Raw genomic sequence first — 17,387 nt, forward strand, 5'->3', positions numbered from 1 at the left:
CTGCCTCAGGCTCCCAAAGTGCTGGGATTACAAGCGTGAGCCACTGCGCCTGGCCTGGTTATATAAATTCTTATTTGTTAAGGAAAAAAAGTCTTCTTAATTAATTAATTTATTTTTTGGGACAGGGTCTTGCTCTATCACCCACACTGAAGTGCACTGGCATGATCTTGGCTCACTGCAACTTCTGCTTCCAGGGCTCAGGTGATCTGCCCACCTCAGCCTCCTGAGTAGCTGGGACTACAGGTGCACACCACCACGCTTGACTAATTGTTTTTTTTTTTTTTTTTACTTTTTGTAGAGACAGAGTTTCATTATGTTGCCCAGGCTGGTCTCGAATTCCTGGAGTCATACAATCCACCTGCTCAGCCTCCTGCTACTGGCATGAGCCACTGCACCCTGCCAAGTCTTAATTTATAATCAATTATTTCTCATTCATTGTTTCTAAAGAGGTTTGGATAAATTAATGGATGACATAGCCAGATCTGGTTACTAAAAAAAGCTAGGATAGGGGAGATATCTTCAAATTGTGAAGCAACAAGAGGATGACAACTCATCTTTTAGGAGGCCTTGTCAGAGACAGTGGGGCTGATCTGGAGGGCAGAACATCACAGAGTTTCAAGATCAGAAGTTCCCACGGCTATGCTTTCAGGGACCATTCTTTTTTCTTTTTCCTGCCACCCTCCTCAGGATAATTTTTTTTTCCTAGAGCTAGGGTCTCTCTGCCACCCAAGCTGGAGTACAGTGGCACGATCATAGCTCATTGCAACCTCAAACTCCTACCCTCAAGCCATCCTCCTGCCTTAGCCTCCCAAGTAAGTGGGATTACAGGCCTGCAGCACCATAGCTGGCTAATTTTTTTTCTTTTTTTTCCCTTTCCTTTTCTTTTCTTTCTTTCTTTTTGTGACAGAGTCTTGCTCTATCGCCAGGCTGGAGTGCAATGTCACTATCTCGGCTCACTGCAACCTCCAACTCCCTGGTTCAAGCAATTCTCCTGGCTCAGCTCCCTGAGTAGCGGGGATTACAGGCATGCACCACCACACCCAGCTAATTTTTGCATTTTTAGTAGAGATGGGGGTTTCACCATGTTGGTCAGGATGGTCTTGATCTCCCGCCTCGGCCTCCCAAAGTGCTGGGATTACAGGCGTGAGTCACTGCGCCTGGCACCTGGCTAATTTTTTTATTTATTTTAAAATTATTTTTTTTGTAGAGATAGGGGTGGACAGGGGGAATCTCACTTTGTTGTCCAGGCTAGTCTCAAACTCCTGGCTTCAAGCAATCCTCCTGCCTTGGCCTTCCAAAATGCTGGGATTATAAGCATGAGCCACTGCTCTCAGCCTCAGGGATCATTCTATAGTTAGTTACCAGAAAAGTTTCTCTGAAAATGTAGAGCACCATAAAAAATTAAAAGAAATGAAAATAATCTGAAGCTCCCAGACAGCACCAAGTTTGACTCCTACTGAATGAATGAATCTTCTTTTAAACCAAGAGTTTGTTTTCTACTTGAATACCTCTGGTATTAACAGGAGCTAACACTTATCTTGACTATCCATTCCATTGCCAGACAAAGCTACCTAATAGAAAGTTCTTTCTTAGATTAGGCCATTGCAAAGCATATCAAATCACCCCTACCTCCAGCCTAGACTCCATGACATATTCTCAGTCCATGAAGCTACCTTAGGCCTCTCCTCACCTTTTACTTTTTCTTCTGACATCACGGTATGACACAATGAGAGTGAGCGGAAAAACAAGTGCACCCAGTGATCTCCCTTTTTCACTGCTTCCACCAAAGTCTTGTCATAAAATGAAAACTTAGGATCAGCCAGTTTGTTGTAGGAGAAGTCAACCTTTTCTTTCTGGAACACATAAGCCAGAACAAACTTCTCAGCAGCAGCTTGATACTTTTCAGATCAATTTGGAGGCAGTTTCTGGAATGTGATGAGAACTCCTAGGAGGATGGCAAGGAAAAGCAAGATAAATGAAGGAGATCCTGTGCTGGTTTCTAAGGCCCCTGTAGCTCTGACCTGGATCATCTATTTATTGGGCCAGAAAACATCCTTCCTACAGGAGACAAGCTGGGCACTGCTCAGCAGACCCCTCTTGGGCTCATTCACTCCAGCTATTCTGAATGGTTAATGGCTATCTTCAAACTCTGCTCTTCTAGGTCCCAAATCTATGATAATCATACCTGAGAATAATCAAAACAGAGGGAGTAATTGCTCTGTATTTGTAGGTGGTGTCTGGAAAGAGCATTGTTTCTGGTTGTCCGTTGCCTGATTTTGGGAACTGAGTATGGAGTAGAGTCCTACATACAGTGGTATCATTGTGTTACACTATTCCTCTTTGGCCCCACCAGAGTTAAAAGGAGGCTAGGGAAGAATATTGCAAGATAGAGCAAGGCCACATGACAAGGAAGCTTCAGTATGTGCTTGTTGTTCACAGACTTAATTCCTGCTTGACTTGTCAGCATACCTGATTCTTCCTGCCTCTAACCCTCATGATCACTGACTTTGCTGCTTGTGTTACTATTTCAATCCTTCCTTCAATCTTGTGCATAGTCACTAATCATTTTCCTGGCTATGACCTTGGCTCCTTTAGCCCTTGACTCTGATTCTCCATTTCAGCTAGGCAGCTTGTAGCCACCTTGGGCAAACATTTTTTTCTGGCTCAGCTTGGCCCTAAGACTGTCTTTCTCTTTTTCTTTCTTTTTTGTTGTTGTTGTTTTGTTGTTATTGTTGAAACAGAGTCTCAGTCACCCAGGCTGGAGTGCAGTGGTGCAATCTTGGCTCACCACAACCTCCACTTCCTGGGTTCAAGCAATTCTCGTGCCTCAGCCTCCCAAGTAGCTGGAATTACAGGCGTGTGCTACCACGCCCAACTAATTTTTGTATTTTTAGTACAGACGGAGTTTCACCACGTTGGCCAGGCTGGTCTCAAACTCCTGGCCTCAAGTGGTCCACCCACCTCAGCCCCCGCAAAGTGCTGGGATTACAGGCATTAGTGATTGCGCCCAGCAGGCCCTAAGACTTTCTTTTCTCCACTCTGGAGTACAATGTTATGAACACATTTCTCCAGCTCATACCAGAACTCTCAAGGATCTTTCTCCAGTTCTCTGTATATGTGGCGTTACTTGGGCTGGGCCCTACTATGTCAAGTACAGACACAATTTTGTTGCTTGGTGCTATGTTGGGAAAAAGGAAGTTTGTAGTGAGGTATATTGGCTCTTTTCTATATCTTACTTAGAGGGAGTTTGTCAGAGCAGCAAGGAGGTATGCTCAGGTCCAGAACCAAGCCCTAGACTTGGCCAACAATAGAGTTATAAGCTCGGGGAAGTTCATGGTTTCAGCAATTTAAGATGGCCCATTATATAGCACATGTATCCTAAGGCTTTTCTAGAATTGAGACCTTACAGTGGCACATTCTTTGAAACTAGAGGCTAGTGAGTAAGGAGAGACAAGGATGGAAAGGAAGGCATGAGCCAGATCCTACATTACTATCTTATTACCAATAAGGTGTCATAGTGGTTTTCCACCAGAAGTGATGTGGATTCCTGTCAGAGAAAGTCCTCTGGTAGCAGCATGAAGATATATTGGAACTAGCAAGATGAGAAGCAGGGAGACCAGTTAGGAGACCACTTAGTGATTCACAAGATAAATGATGAAGTAGTGACAATAAATATTAAATTAAGGGGATGGATTTGAAAATATAGAGAGTTAGAATTGATAGGACATGGATATAAGGAGTAAAAGAGAAGAAGAGTTAAGAATAATTTTATATTCCCTAATTGGGCCCCTGGATAGATAGTGAGACCATTCACTGAGATAGAATACCGAGCAGGAGAAGATTTTTTGACAGACTGAATTGGAGATCCTGAAGACATACAGGTAGTAATGAAGGCAGGCAGTTGTACATATAGTTTTGAAGCTCAGGAAAGAGATATGAGCTAGTTTATGATCTCCCCTTTCAGATAAGTAATGTTTGAGAATAATGAACCCGTCTGGGTTCAGAACTGAGGCAGGACTGGCTGAGAGTTGCAGAACAGCATGATCTGAGAGGCAGCACTCAGGGATAACTCTGAAATTGAAAGCAAGACAACCAGTCAAACAATGCTGAAAAGCAAGTCCAAGTAGTAGACAAAAGGACAGAAACTGAGGATGATACCTGAGAGGAAGTGGATTCAGAATGGAGGGTAGAAGGTAGCAACTGAGGAAACTCTTGAACTGTTGTGGTATAGCTATAACACAGTTTTTAATAGGATGTCTTTAGCTTTGGCCATGGATGGGAGGGAGTTATTCAGGTTTCCTTGGTTACATGGATTTGGAGGTTATCAGTACATAGGTAGTAGTTAAAGCCATGTAAATATATAAGATTACATGAAGAGACTATACAGATGGAGAAGAGGTTAAATAATAGAGCCCTGAGGGAACATCAGCACCCAATGCAATGAGATGAGAAGAAGCAATCAGAAAAGAAGGAAAAACAAGAAGAAATTGTTATTCAACGCAAGTTAAGGGACAAGAGAGCGTTAAGAAAAAGGGGAGTTTAAGAGTGCTAAAATCCACAGAGAAGTTGGGTCAGGATTTAATAACAAGGTAGTCATTCATGACCTTGGCTAGGATAGTTTCAGTGAATATGATAGGACAGAGTCTGAATACATAAAGCAGGCTGAAGAATGAATGAAAGGTGAGGAATTAGAGACTCCTATAATTGCCTGTTTACTTCTGTGACTCCTCCTCTAGGATGCCAACTCCGAAGGTAGGAATCAAGTCTGTTTTGTTTTCCCTGAACGTTTTGTACTTACTCAGGGTCTGACATATGGTAGACACTCAATAAATATTTTGGACTGACCGATGGAGACAGATAATGGCTAGAGGGAAATTCAAGAACAAGGTAAGGTTATAAGTATTTTTAAAAATAGAATACAAAAAAAATATTAAAAATGTATTGTTAGTGGTTACTTCTGGTTAACAAGCTGTGGCTTTTAAAAGCCCATTTATTTCATTTAAAATTATTATTATTATTTTGAGACAGAGTCTCACTGTGTTTGAGACAGAGTCACTGGAGAGCAGTGGTACACTCTCAGCTCACTGCAGCCTCCGCCTCCCAGGTTCAGGTGATGATTGTGCCTCAGCCTCCTAAGTAGCTAGGATTACAGGCATGGCCACCATACCCAGCTAATCTTTGTATTTTTAGTAGAGAAGGGGTTTCACCATGTTAGCCAGGCTGGTCTCAAACTCCTGGCCTCAAGTGATCTGCCCACCTTGGCCTCCCAAAGTGCTGGGATTACAGGCATGAACCACCATGCCTGGCCTAATACTCTTTTTTTTAAGAACAGTTTTAGGTTTACAAAAAAACTAAGCAAAGTACAGAGAGTTCCTGCATACTCCCTCTCTCACCTCCACCCTACAGTTTTCCCTATCAACATGTTGCATTATTGTGGTACATTTGTTACAACTGATAACCAATATTGCTACATTATTATAAACTGATGGCCATAGTTTGCATCATCTGTGACTCTGTGTTGTGTTTCATGGGTTTGACAAGCACATAATGTCATGAATCCACCATGACAACATCATACAGAATAGTTTCACTGCCCCAAACATCCCCTGTGCTCCACTGCTTTATCCCTCTCCCCTCTCTCTCCAAACCCCTGGTAACCACAGATCTTTTTGTTTTTACTGCCTTTATTGTTTTCCTTTTTGCAAAATGTCATATATTTGAAATCACACAGTATGTAACCTTTTCAGATTGGCTTCTTTCACCTAACAATATGAACTTAAAGTTCCTCTGTGGTGTGTGTGTGTGTGTGTGTAGCTTGATAGCACACTTCTTTTTATTGCTGAATAATATTCCATTGTATGGACATACTAATGTAAACAATTAAGCTGAGGCCAGGCATGGTGGCTCATGTCTGTAATCCCAGAACTTTGGGAGGCCAAGGTGGGCAGATCACTTGAGGCCAGGAGTTTGAGACCAGCCTGGCTAACATGGTGAAACCCCTTCTCTACTAAAAATACAAAGATTAGCTGGGTATGGTGGCCATGCCTGTAATCCCAGCTACTTAGAAGGCTGAGGCACAATCATCACCTGAACCTGGGAGGCGGAGGCTGCAGTGAGCTGAGATCGTGCCACTGCACTCCAGCCGGGCGATGGAGCCAGACTCTGTGAAGAAAAAAAAAAAAAAAGAAAAGAAAAGAAAAGAAAAAAGACAAGCTGAGGGGAAAGAATCCTATAAGGGGATATTCAGATATTAAGAAAGAGAGAATACAGGATTGACTGAGGTTCCTGAAGAAGTAGGAAGGGATGGAATCTAGAATATATAGATTAGTACTGAAGGAAAAAGTTATACCTTTTTTGAGACTGAAGGAAAGGAGGTAAAGGTGGGTTAAAATATATGTACAGAGGAGGATATTTAGCTGATAGTTTGGATTTTTCTCAGTAAAATAGAAGGGAATATCATTTGCTACATACTGGGGAGTGAGGGGAGCGTGGTAGAAGGCCTGAGAATGGTGATTGTTTAGAAAAGCTGATACGGAGAATAAAATATGAAGCCAATTACAAAATGGTGAAAATTTTGCCAAGTAGCACTGAGACAGAGGACAGTGGAGTCTCTGAATTTGTAATGGTTTTATGATCTCCAAAATAGTGCTCAACACTCTCAGATTAGAAACAGAGCAGGGTCGATGGCTTGGTTAATTCAAGGTTGAGATTTGTTTAGTGATCAAAGAGAAGAAAAGGAGAACTAGTAAGGTACTGAGGATGCTTATGATCTCAGGGTACAGATAGGCAAGCTAGGAAAGGAAGTAAAGTTGTAAGGAATTGCTAGACTGGAGAAAAAGGAAAGCCAAGGGTTTATAAATCTCCATGAGATAAAAAGCAGGAATACTTAAAAAAAATCTCGAGTACTGAGCCATGTACTGATAATATGGAGGAATAAGGTTTGTGATCTAAGATTGTGAAAAGAAAGTTTATAATTCCACAGTAGTACAACTCTGGACAATGACATGGTAATATGGAAATGGGTGATACAGAGAGATCATCTGAAGGATTCTTTCAGATACCTGAAAGAGTCCACAGTGATAGGTCGTCCAATAAAGATGACAATACCCCCCAAAACACTAGCAGTGATTGGGACGGGAGGGAGAAGTTTCAGAGCCCTCAGTGAATGGGGTGTAGAAGCCAGAAGTTTCCTAGATAGCAACAACAAGAAGAGTTAAAGATGATTATAGCCAGAGGCATAAGCATCACAGGAAGAAAGACCGTGTAGGAGAGAAAACCTAATGGTTAAACATGGCACAGGATAATGAGGGCAACACCTTTGGGCTTATCGTATCCAGAGTTTATGGTATGCAGAGTATGAGAGAGATGGAAGAAAAAGAAATGTTCTCAGGGAAAATCATGTTTCAATTAATGAAGGGATTGAGGCTACAGGTAAGTTTGTTTATAAGAGAACAAAGAGTCCAGTGATTTAGTGAAAAATGTGTTATGGTCAATCAGTCGTGGACAGAAGAGGGAGAGGAAAGAAACTCCAGGAGGGATTTACTCCCTAGAAGCTATAACTTTGCCTATATTGCCAAGGTCATTAGCCGAACCCTGGAAGATGATTTAAGGCAAATCATTGAATTTCCTTCCCCTTCCCAATCTCTTTGGATGGATAGGGGTAAGAACTAGAGTCAGATGTTTGGTATATAAGTCAAGTGGCCAAGAGTTTGGAATTGGGTCTAGCAAGACAGGGATAAGGTGAGAAATACCCTGAAGGCAACAGAGGAACCCCTATGAAGGGATACTTAAAAACAAACCCATAAACAAAAGCTGGGTCCAATACTAGAGAAAACAGTAAAAATTAACCAGCTAGAGATAAGAAAAATTAATAGGAAGACATTTTTATAATTTTATAAAGACTGTTGAATATGTCACAAATCCTTAAGTTATAAAGGAAAATGACTGATAGATTTGATTACATGACTTAAAAACTTCTACACAAAATATTATTTAACAAATTAAAAACCAAAAGACAAAATGGGAAAAATAACTGTAACATATGCACCAGACAAAGGAAGAGCTGGTATTTTTACTGTATAAAGAGCATTTTCAAATAAGAAAAAAAGGCCGAAGAATATGAATAGACAGTTCACAAAGTAAGTGTAAATGGGCAATAAAGAGATGATAAGGGGAAGAAAAATAAGCACATAAAAATGATTCAATCTAATTAGTAATCAAAAAAGGTAAATTAAATAATTAGATACTATTTTTCATCAATTAAATTTCAACAGATTAAAAATTGTTAATACCAGTTCTGACAAGCATATGGGGGGAAAGAAATTGTTATATATTTTTGGTGGGATTATAAAGTTATGCAAATCTACCTGGAGGGCAATATGGCACTCTCTAATGTATTAAAACATGGCTACATTTTGACCAACAAATTTTACTTCTAGGACTTTATTCTAAAGAAATAATTATCAGAAAAGTAGACAAAATGTATGTGCCATAATGATTACCAAAATGTCATTTGTAATCACAAAAGAAAATGGAATAAAAATAAGAAATTAAATAAATTAAGGTACACTGATAGAATTGAATAGTAGACACCCATTCAAAATGATGATGTAAACCTAGACCTACTGACATGGAAAGATGATGACAATAATAGTGTCAAGTGAACAAAAGGAAACTGGAAATAATATGCATACTATGATTTTGTCTCCTCCATCTTCTAGATCTAGAGGTACATATGTGTCTGTGTATATACATATGAAAAGCATAAGATATACTCCCTAACTTTACATTGGCTATCTAAATGGGATGGAATACTTTTAACTTTCTTCACACATTTCTGTATTGTTTAAATTTTTTCTACAATGAGCATGGATTATTTTTTAAAGAGAAAAAGCCAATAAAGCTATTTTTGTTTAAAAAGAACAAACGAAGATCTTCAGAATTAAACATAGGTCATTTACATAATGCTTTCTGATATTTCTGATATTACAGGGCCAATAAAAGCTTTAATATTTCAGTGGCTAAGGGAGTCTCAATTTGTGCTTCTCTGAAGCACAGCCTCACTTAGCTCCCACATGCATTTCCCATGGAGCTGTAATCACTCACCTCAGAGACTGTCACCCTCTGTCCATCCTTGTCATAAGTATCACCTGTTGGTAAGTGAACACAGCAGAGACTTGGCAAGGGTTTTAAAGGAGGGTTTGAATTTCTTTAAATTATGGTTAAAAATATATATATATCTCTCACATAAAACTTGCCATTTTAACTATTTTAAATGTAAAATGCAATGACATTAATTATATTCACAATGTTGTGCAACAATCATCACTATATGTTTTCAACATTTTTTCAGCACCCCAAACAGAAACTTCCCATTTCTTCCCACCACCAGCCCCTAGTAACCTCTAATCTATTTTCTGTCTCTATGAATTTGCCTATTCTAGATAGTTCACATAAGTAGAATCATAAAATTTTTGTCTTTTTGTGTTTAGCTTACATCATTTAGCGTAATGCTTTCAAGGTTCATCCATGTTGTAGCATGTATCAAATTTCATTACTTTTTAATGGATGATTAACATTCCATTGTATGTATATGCTGTACAACATTTTCTTTATCCATTCATATGTGGATGGACATGTGGGTTATTTCTACCTCTGGACTTACGTGAATAATGTCACAATGAACGTTGGTATACATGTATCCGAGTTCTTGTTTTCAAGTTTTGGGGGTATATACCTAGGAATCAAATTGCTGGGTCATATGGTGATTTAAAGGAGGGGCCTTAAAAGCTTATTTATTCTGATCCCTTCATCCTAGACTTGCAGTCAAGCTGCCCCCAGTCTCCTCAGGCCACCTAGCTCCCAGTGCCCAGTAAGCTCCTTTCCCTAACCCAATGGTAAGAAGAGTTTTGCTTGGGCCTCAACTCTTCCCTCCTAAGTGAGAATAAGATGAAGCTAGAAGTGAAACGCTTCACACCTCAGAAAGCTCTCCAATCATAAGAGTTACCCAGAAGAGATGTGGACTTAGTTTTAGAGTGTTTGGGATTCTTGACCAGTGGATGACAGACAGAATCGGGGTAGAAGACATGTCTGATGCCAAGCATGGAAACACTCATGGTCCTTTTCAACTTTACCCAGTATATGGTCAGGTCTTAAAATGAGCCAGAGAATTAAAAGGCTCACCCAAATCAACTCATCCAAAAATAAGCCTTCAGAGTTTATATAAATGAAAGTTTGTTTGACATGGTTACCAAACAAATAATAAGAAATATAGGAAATAATAGGAAATATTAGAGTGCTCTAGTTTTTTTTTTTTTTTTTTTTTAGACAGGAGTTTCATTCTTGTCATCCAGGCTGGAATGTAGTGGCGTGATCTTGGCTCACTGCAAACTTCACCTCCCGGGTTCAAGTAATTCTCCCACCTCAGCCTCCCAAATGGCTGGGATTACAGGTGTGTGCCATCGTGCCTGCTAATATTTTTGTATTTTTAGTTGAGATGGGGTTTCACCATGTTGGCCAGGCTCGTCTCGAACTCCTGACCTCAGGTGATCCGCCTGCCTCAGCCTCCCAAAGTATTGAAATTACAGGCATGAGCTAACGCTCCCGGCCTAGCTTTTTTTAAATTCAAAAATTTCAATTATTTATTGATATGAAATTTACTTAACATATAATTATCCATTTTAATGTGTACAATTTAGAGGCATTTAGTGCATTTATAATGTGCAACTACCACCTCTCTCTAGTTTAAAAACTTTTTTATCACCCCAGAAAGATTATCCCATGTGTTCTAGTTTTTTAGATGTGATTACCTTCTTCTGTTAGCTAGGACACTGGGTATGAGTGTTCACACACATGAAGACTTTATCACAAAAACAAGCTTATGCTTAAGGCATAAGATAAATAAGGGACTGGGCCTGGGAGATACTGATCAAACTCTGACTACCCTTTGATGGTTTCTCTTAATAATATTTATTGTTCTAAAGGGGAATCAGGAAATTAGCAGCTTCAGTAATACATTGACTGCTCCATTTATTTATTTTTAATTTTATTATTAATTGACAAATAATTGTATATATTTATGGATACAATGTGATGTTTTCATATATGTATACACCATGGAATGATTATATCAAGCTAACTAACATATTCATCATCTTGCAAACTTATTTTTTTATAGTGAGAACACTTAAAACTCTTAGCAATTCTGAAATATGCAATGCATTATTACTAACTAGGATCAACATGCTGTGCAATGGATCTTGAAGACTCACTCCTCCCGCCTAACTGAAACTTTGTACCCTTTGACCAACATCCATCTGATTTAAAATAGGAGTGAAACTGAGTATATAGACATTAGGAACTCCTTGAGGACAGAGACTAAGTCTTGTACATCTTGGTATTCTCCATGCCCAACACAATAGATTGTACCTATAAGATGCTAAATAAATGCTTTTTGGTTAGAACTGTTTGGGCTGGGTGGTCTTTGCTTAGAGAATAGAGACAGTTGTGAGAATAAGAGGTAAATGTGAATTCCAGAGGCTTATAGATTTAGAGCTAGATTCGTCTTGAAAACAATTTGCAAAGTAAAAATTCCCCAGGACTTGGGGAAAGCAGGAAGACATGCATACCATAGAGCTTCCCATTAATAGAACATTTGTTGAAAATCATAATGTTCTGAGTCAGAGTCCCTGTTTTGTCAGAGAACACGTATTTGACTTGGCCGAGCTCCTCATTAAGGGTGGTAGTACGAGCCTGTGCTGGTGTGTTCCTTGGTGCATAAAACATCTTCCGATCCCAGTTGATATATAAACTGTTGCCCAATCTTATTATTTCAACACTAAGGAGAAAGAAAAAGAATGGTTCTGCCTCAGAACAGGACAAGCAAATATAACATCCTGGTTTCTTTCTTAGCAGTCCTGTGGTAGATCAGGGCTAGCATCTGAAAATCAGGGTGTCTTCTTGGGATTCTACCCTTCTGAAGTACCCTTCCCACCAGCCAACCCATGGTAATGCTGACTTTGGCCATTATCACTCAAGGCTTTACCACCTGTACCCAGATACATTTGATTAACTTTTTTGAGTCATACCTGTCTTTTATTCTTTTTTTTTTTTTTTTCTAAAATGTATCCAGGAAAAGTTACAGTTTTGGAATGTCTGCAGTAATGCAAGGTGTGATAGAGTAACAGTTAACTTATAAAAGGCTGTGTTGGCCCAACTGGAGGATTATTGCTCCTGTCACATGGGGAAGACAAAGGAACTCAACACACTCGAGTTTATTTCAGAAGAAGGAAAGAAGTTATGGAAATTAGGAATAGTTTATGGACTGAACCTCTGATAAATTTCCAGGCAGAGCCAGCCTGCCTGTGGTGTGCTTCCTTCCACAACAACCTCTTCTCATTTTATATGAGTTTTCCCTATTGCCTTTGTCATACTCCTCTTCTGCTCCAAATAGCATCCATTATAGATTCTTTATGGCTAATAAGCATGTTCATTTTAAAAGAGTGAAGACTTTTAAGGGGTCTCCTTCTTATCATCATTCATACTTAATGTGTTTTAATCTGCTTTATTATAAGGGTGATTATTAGTAATCCCTGTCTGAGACAGCTGCACTGAGAGATGGGGATTTTTTCCTTTGAGGTAAAGAAGGAAGTGCTCAGGTCCTCATCATCGACTGATTACTGATAATCTCTATGCCTGGAGTTGGGACTCCTCCCATCCTTTACCATATCCAGCAACCACAGCAATCTCTCTCAACCTTAGCACATAGTAGATACTCAATAAATATTACTAAATAAGGTAATCTAGTTACATAGGGTACTTTTTTTTTAATTGCCAAAAAGCCCCGGTACAGGGTTTAGAAGCCTGGAAAGGAGGAAACTAAAATGTATTTGGGTGTATGTATGTGTAAGGAAATGCAGAACCTAGAAAAGGATGATCAGAGTAAGGTAAATACTTTTCTCCACTATTTCAAATTTTCATTCAAGGTGCTTATGAAAAAGAGTAAGAAAAACCCTTCTTCTTCTCTTCTACAACTTTTAGGAATTGAACTTAGGTCAAAATTACACCTATCTACCATCTGTCACACTGTTTCTGTGGGAAAATGCATTCTGAATTCTGATTAATTGACTTACAAGTGAATGTTTGGACCTATCTCATTGGTAAACTATGGGCTGCCTGGCCTATCTTCCTGGGGAACCTACCCATGTGTTAGCATCACCAAATTTGTCTGTATGTTTTCTAGTTATTTCATGTGTTTGTATGTCTTATTTAGTCACTTACTTTTTAAGTTATTTGAGGGCAGGGATAATTTTCTTTTTGTATAAACCACACAGTGTCTTCCTAGCACAGTATTCTGGACATGGAAGGCATTTATGCAATCTCTAGACATATCTCAGAGCATTTTGTACACCAGGTACTGTGGAGAGTAAGGGGTTAAAGAGCACAAGTGTATGCTTTTTAAAAGTTCACACTCTGGTTGGGGAATTAAGTAGACAGTATGAAGTCAGCTCCTCCCCCACACCCCAAAGTGATCAAAGAAGCCTACCTGACATAGAGGGAAATGGGCACCATGGTGTTGAGAATAATGAAGTAGGACCAGAATATGAGGATGGCAGAGACAGCTGATGAAGAGACATATTTTTCCCATGGCAGAAAAATCTGGAAGTGGTAGCCTTTCTTGTTCTGCCAAATGCCATGCCCAACTGCTAGGACAAAACATATGATGCCTAAACCCAGGAAAATCTATAAATGAAAAAAAAAGAATTAAATGAACATTTCATCCAAGATATGTACTGCTTCAGTTCTACAGTCTAGAGCCTTCTCTCTCAACAAAGCGACCCTCTCCTAGGAGGGCGGGGAGGCCCTATAGTTCACAGGCTCTAGGCAGCAGTACACAGGACAGAAAAGAAACTCCAGTAGAAGCTCTCCTTGGACATATTATTTAATATTTACAATAATCCTCTTTTAATAATAGATGAGGAACTTAAGAGTGAGAAAGAATTTTGTCTAAAGTCACTCAGCTACTGAGTAGAAGAAACAGGTTTTGAACCAGTTCCAGAACCCAAGCACTTAATCATTCCATTATTGAAGCTGCTTTAATAGAAGTCTAAAATGTGTGGGGCTTAGCAGTTAGGGGGTGGGCGATAAGGAAACTGATATAAAAGGCTGAAAATATGGTAGTCATGTTAACATTAAAGAATTTGGTAAAGCTGAAAGGTAGACCATATGCCTACTGAACCTGCAGCTCTAAGAGAAATGGTTAGAAAGAATCAAAATATTGTGTACTGGCTGCCTTTGAAAGGTATTGAAAGAAAGAGTTGGCTGTGTGCAGTGACTCATGCATGCCATCCTAGGATTTTGGAAAGACCAGACAGGAGGATTGCTTGGGGCCAGGAATTTGTGACCAGCCTGGGCAATATACTGAGACCCCATCTTTACTAAAAAAATTTTTTTTAAAGTTAAACGAGGGAAAGAATTAGCCAATTTGTAGGCAGAAATGAGAAGATACAGAAACATGGGGCATCAAAGAACTATGACTTCTAGACATTAAACAGGAAGAGATAAGATTGAAACCTTAAGCAAAAAAGGCCCAATAATTATTTTCAACTGAATAAAGTGACTCAGCCTTTAGGCAAAGTTCAGGTTAAAGGTGATACCTTCTTACCCATGACTATTATTCCACATAGCCTCAACTTTCTTGCCATTAAGTTGAAAGAGAAGGGCATGGAGGGGCAAGGAAGCGAAGAAATAGGACAAACTCAAAAACTATGTCTAGGAAAGAATTTTCGGGGGCGGGGGGTTACTGACACATGAAACTAATTGGAAGCAAACAGATGAGAAGTCTTATGGGTTTTGGAGGAATGGTATTACTAGGTAACTATAAGCCTGGTCTAAAAAAGCCTGTGACTGTTTGGAAATCCTTAAAACCACACTGGGCAGGAAGCAGGTTATAAAAACTGCAGTCCCTAAGAAGAGTATACTCCCAAACATCCACTTCAGGGTTGGTCAGCAAGGATAAAGAATGAGGGAAAACTTCTCAGAAGTGGAGCCAGAAATCACTGAGAGCAATGAATAAAGGAGATCCTCTCACATCTCCAGACCAAGAGGAACCTCATTTAGATCTGATGGAGAGAACTGTGCATCAGTGAGAGATCTTGGACTCTGAGTTGGATGCAGTGACTGGGTAGGATTTGGGGGAGATGATGAGGGTGTTCCATATGTGGGAGGAAAAATGAAATGGATATGATGATCAGAAGGGTAGATTGTGGCAGTGATAATCATATGTATTCATTAAATTCTATTTTTTTTCCTTTTGAGCACATATCTAGAGCACATTTCCCAAGCTCTCTTGCAGTTATATGTAACTCTGTTCTAGCCAGCGCAATGTTGATGGAAGTGATTATGCTACTTACACGCTTGGCCCTAAAATGCTATCATGTGTGGCCAGGTGCAGTGGCTCACGCCTGTAATCCCAACACTTTGGGAGGCCGAGGTGGGCGGATCACAAGGTCAAGACATTGAGACCATCCTGGTCAACATGGTGAAACCCCATCTCTACTAAAAATACAAAAATTAGTGGGGTGTGGTGGCATGCACCTGTAGTCCCAGCTAGTCAGGAGGCTGAGGCAAGAGAATCGCTTGAACCCAGGAGGCAGAAGTTGCAGTGATCCAAGATCACGCCACTGCACTCCAGCCTGGGCAACAGTGCGAGACTCCATCTCAAAAAAAAAAAAAAAAAAAAAATCATGTGTGAGTCTTCCTATTCTCTCTTCTTCCCCATTTGCTAGTTGAATGCAGGGAATCCAGTAGAAGATCCTGAAATCCAAGAGGTTGGTGGGGCCATTAGCTAGAATGGCTAGAGTATTCTTGAGTTATTGGTGGAGCAAGTTGCCCCTCCCCAAAAAAACCTTCATTGTATTGTCACATATCTGTGAGATTTTAAGGCTGTTTTTTATTTTGGTTATCTTACTTTGACTAATACAACTATACTACTCATGGTTCCAGATTAATCTGATGCCCTCTATTTTTCATTATTTAACATTTAATTGTTAACACACATAAAGACATATGCAGAAATCACAGATATATGTTGATGAATTTTCCCAAAGTAATCACACTAATGGAACAAACACCCAGAACAAATAAATAGAACATTCCCAGCACCCAGAAACAACCCTATGTCCCATTTCAGTCACTATCCCCCTAAAGTTGCACATATTTGAAGTATACAACTATATACTAGACATACACACACACACGCATATACACACATATCTGTGAAACCATCACCATACTCAAGTTAATGAAATATTCATTATTCCTAGGTTTCTCGTGCCCTTTGTAATTCCTCCTTCCCACTTCTCCCTTCCCCTGGTCCTCAGGCAACCACTAATCTGCTTTCTGACACTTTAGAATATTTGAAATATTTAGATTTTATACAAATGGAATCATATAGTATATATTCTTTTTTCTGGCTTCAACAATTGTCAATTCATAGCCAGTCTAATTTAGTGTTCATCTAATACACTCCTCTTCCCTAATTTTTCTTTTATTGAACATTTGGTTTTTTCCAGATTACAAATCTGTCACATCTATGCATGGACATAAGCTTTCATTTCCTTTGTACATATCTAGGAGTAAATCACTGGATCCTATAGCATTTATCTTTAACTTTTTAAGAAACTGCCAAATGTTTTCCAAAGTTATTATGCCATTTTACATTCCTACCAAATATGTCCACATGCCTCTAGAGACAACATGATGTTATTGAACCACCTCGAAGTCTACCCAACAGTCTTTACATCTACCCAACGGTCTTCACATCTGTGACCCTGGTCACAAAGTATGGCTGGCTCAAAGCAACCCATCCCCATTGCTAGGTAATGGAAGGGCTCATCTTTGTGCCACTGATGGGCAGGTCTTTGAAGACAAGACTAGAAAAGTAGGAGGAACAGGTCTAACTGGGACCATTCCTAGAAACTGAGATTTTAAATTATTTTTTATTATGGAAAATTAAAACACCAATTAAAGTATATAAATAGGACAACAAACCCCCATGCACCCATGTACCCATCACCCAGCTTCAACAATTGTCAATTCATAGCCAGTCTAATTTCATCTAAACCTCCTCTTCCCCTGCCTTCCCAGAACAAATCTGTCACATTATGCAATTTCATCTGTAAATAATTTAATATATAGCTCTAAAGGGTAAAGATCTTATTTTAAAACATAATCAAAACCAGTATTACTTAAAAATTAACACTAAACACTTAATATTCAATATCAAAAACTGGTATTTGAGAGTTGAGTGAGGGGCCGGGGAACAATAAAACAAAGGAGAATTGGGACAAAACACATAAAATCTGCTTTTATTCCTAGCCAAATCCAGA

General features: G+C 39.4%; 2 protein-coding genes across 2 annotated transcripts in view; both read right to left on the minus strand.

The window, feature by feature from the left end:
* The window catches only part of CCDC107 (coiled-coil domain containing 107), a 232,499-nt gene that overhangs the window by 210,235 nt on the left and 4,877 nt on the right, over positions 1 to 17,387 (minus strand). The gene's annotated exons all lie outside the window — the stretch shown is intronic.
* LOC126938110 (phospholipid-transporting ATPase FetA-like) overlaps positions 1 to 17,387 on the minus strand; it is a 110,471-nt gene that overhangs the window by 26,025 nt on the left and 67,059 nt on the right. Inside the window, exons 12-15 of the mRNA XM_050762285.1 lie at positions 13,544 to 13,740; positions 11,628 to 11,836; positions 9,106 to 9,149; positions 1,691 to 1,853 (exon numbers count right to left, since the gene is read on the minus strand). Coding sequence (XP_050618242.1) covers positions 1,691 to 1,853; positions 9,106 to 9,149; positions 11,628 to 11,836; positions 13,544 to 13,740 — 613 coding nt within the window. The remainder of the gene's footprint in view (positions 1 to 1,690; positions 1,854 to 9,105; positions 9,150 to 11,627; positions 11,837 to 13,543; positions 13,741 to 17,387) is intronic.

Source organism: Macaca thibetana, chromosome 15 (assembly GCF_024542745.1).
Source record: "Macaca thibetana thibetana isolate TM-01 chromosome 15, ASM2454274v1, whole genome shotgun sequence".
Classification (NCBI taxonomy): domain Eukaryota; kingdom Metazoa; phylum Chordata; class Mammalia; order Primates; family Cercopithecidae; genus Macaca; species Macaca thibetana.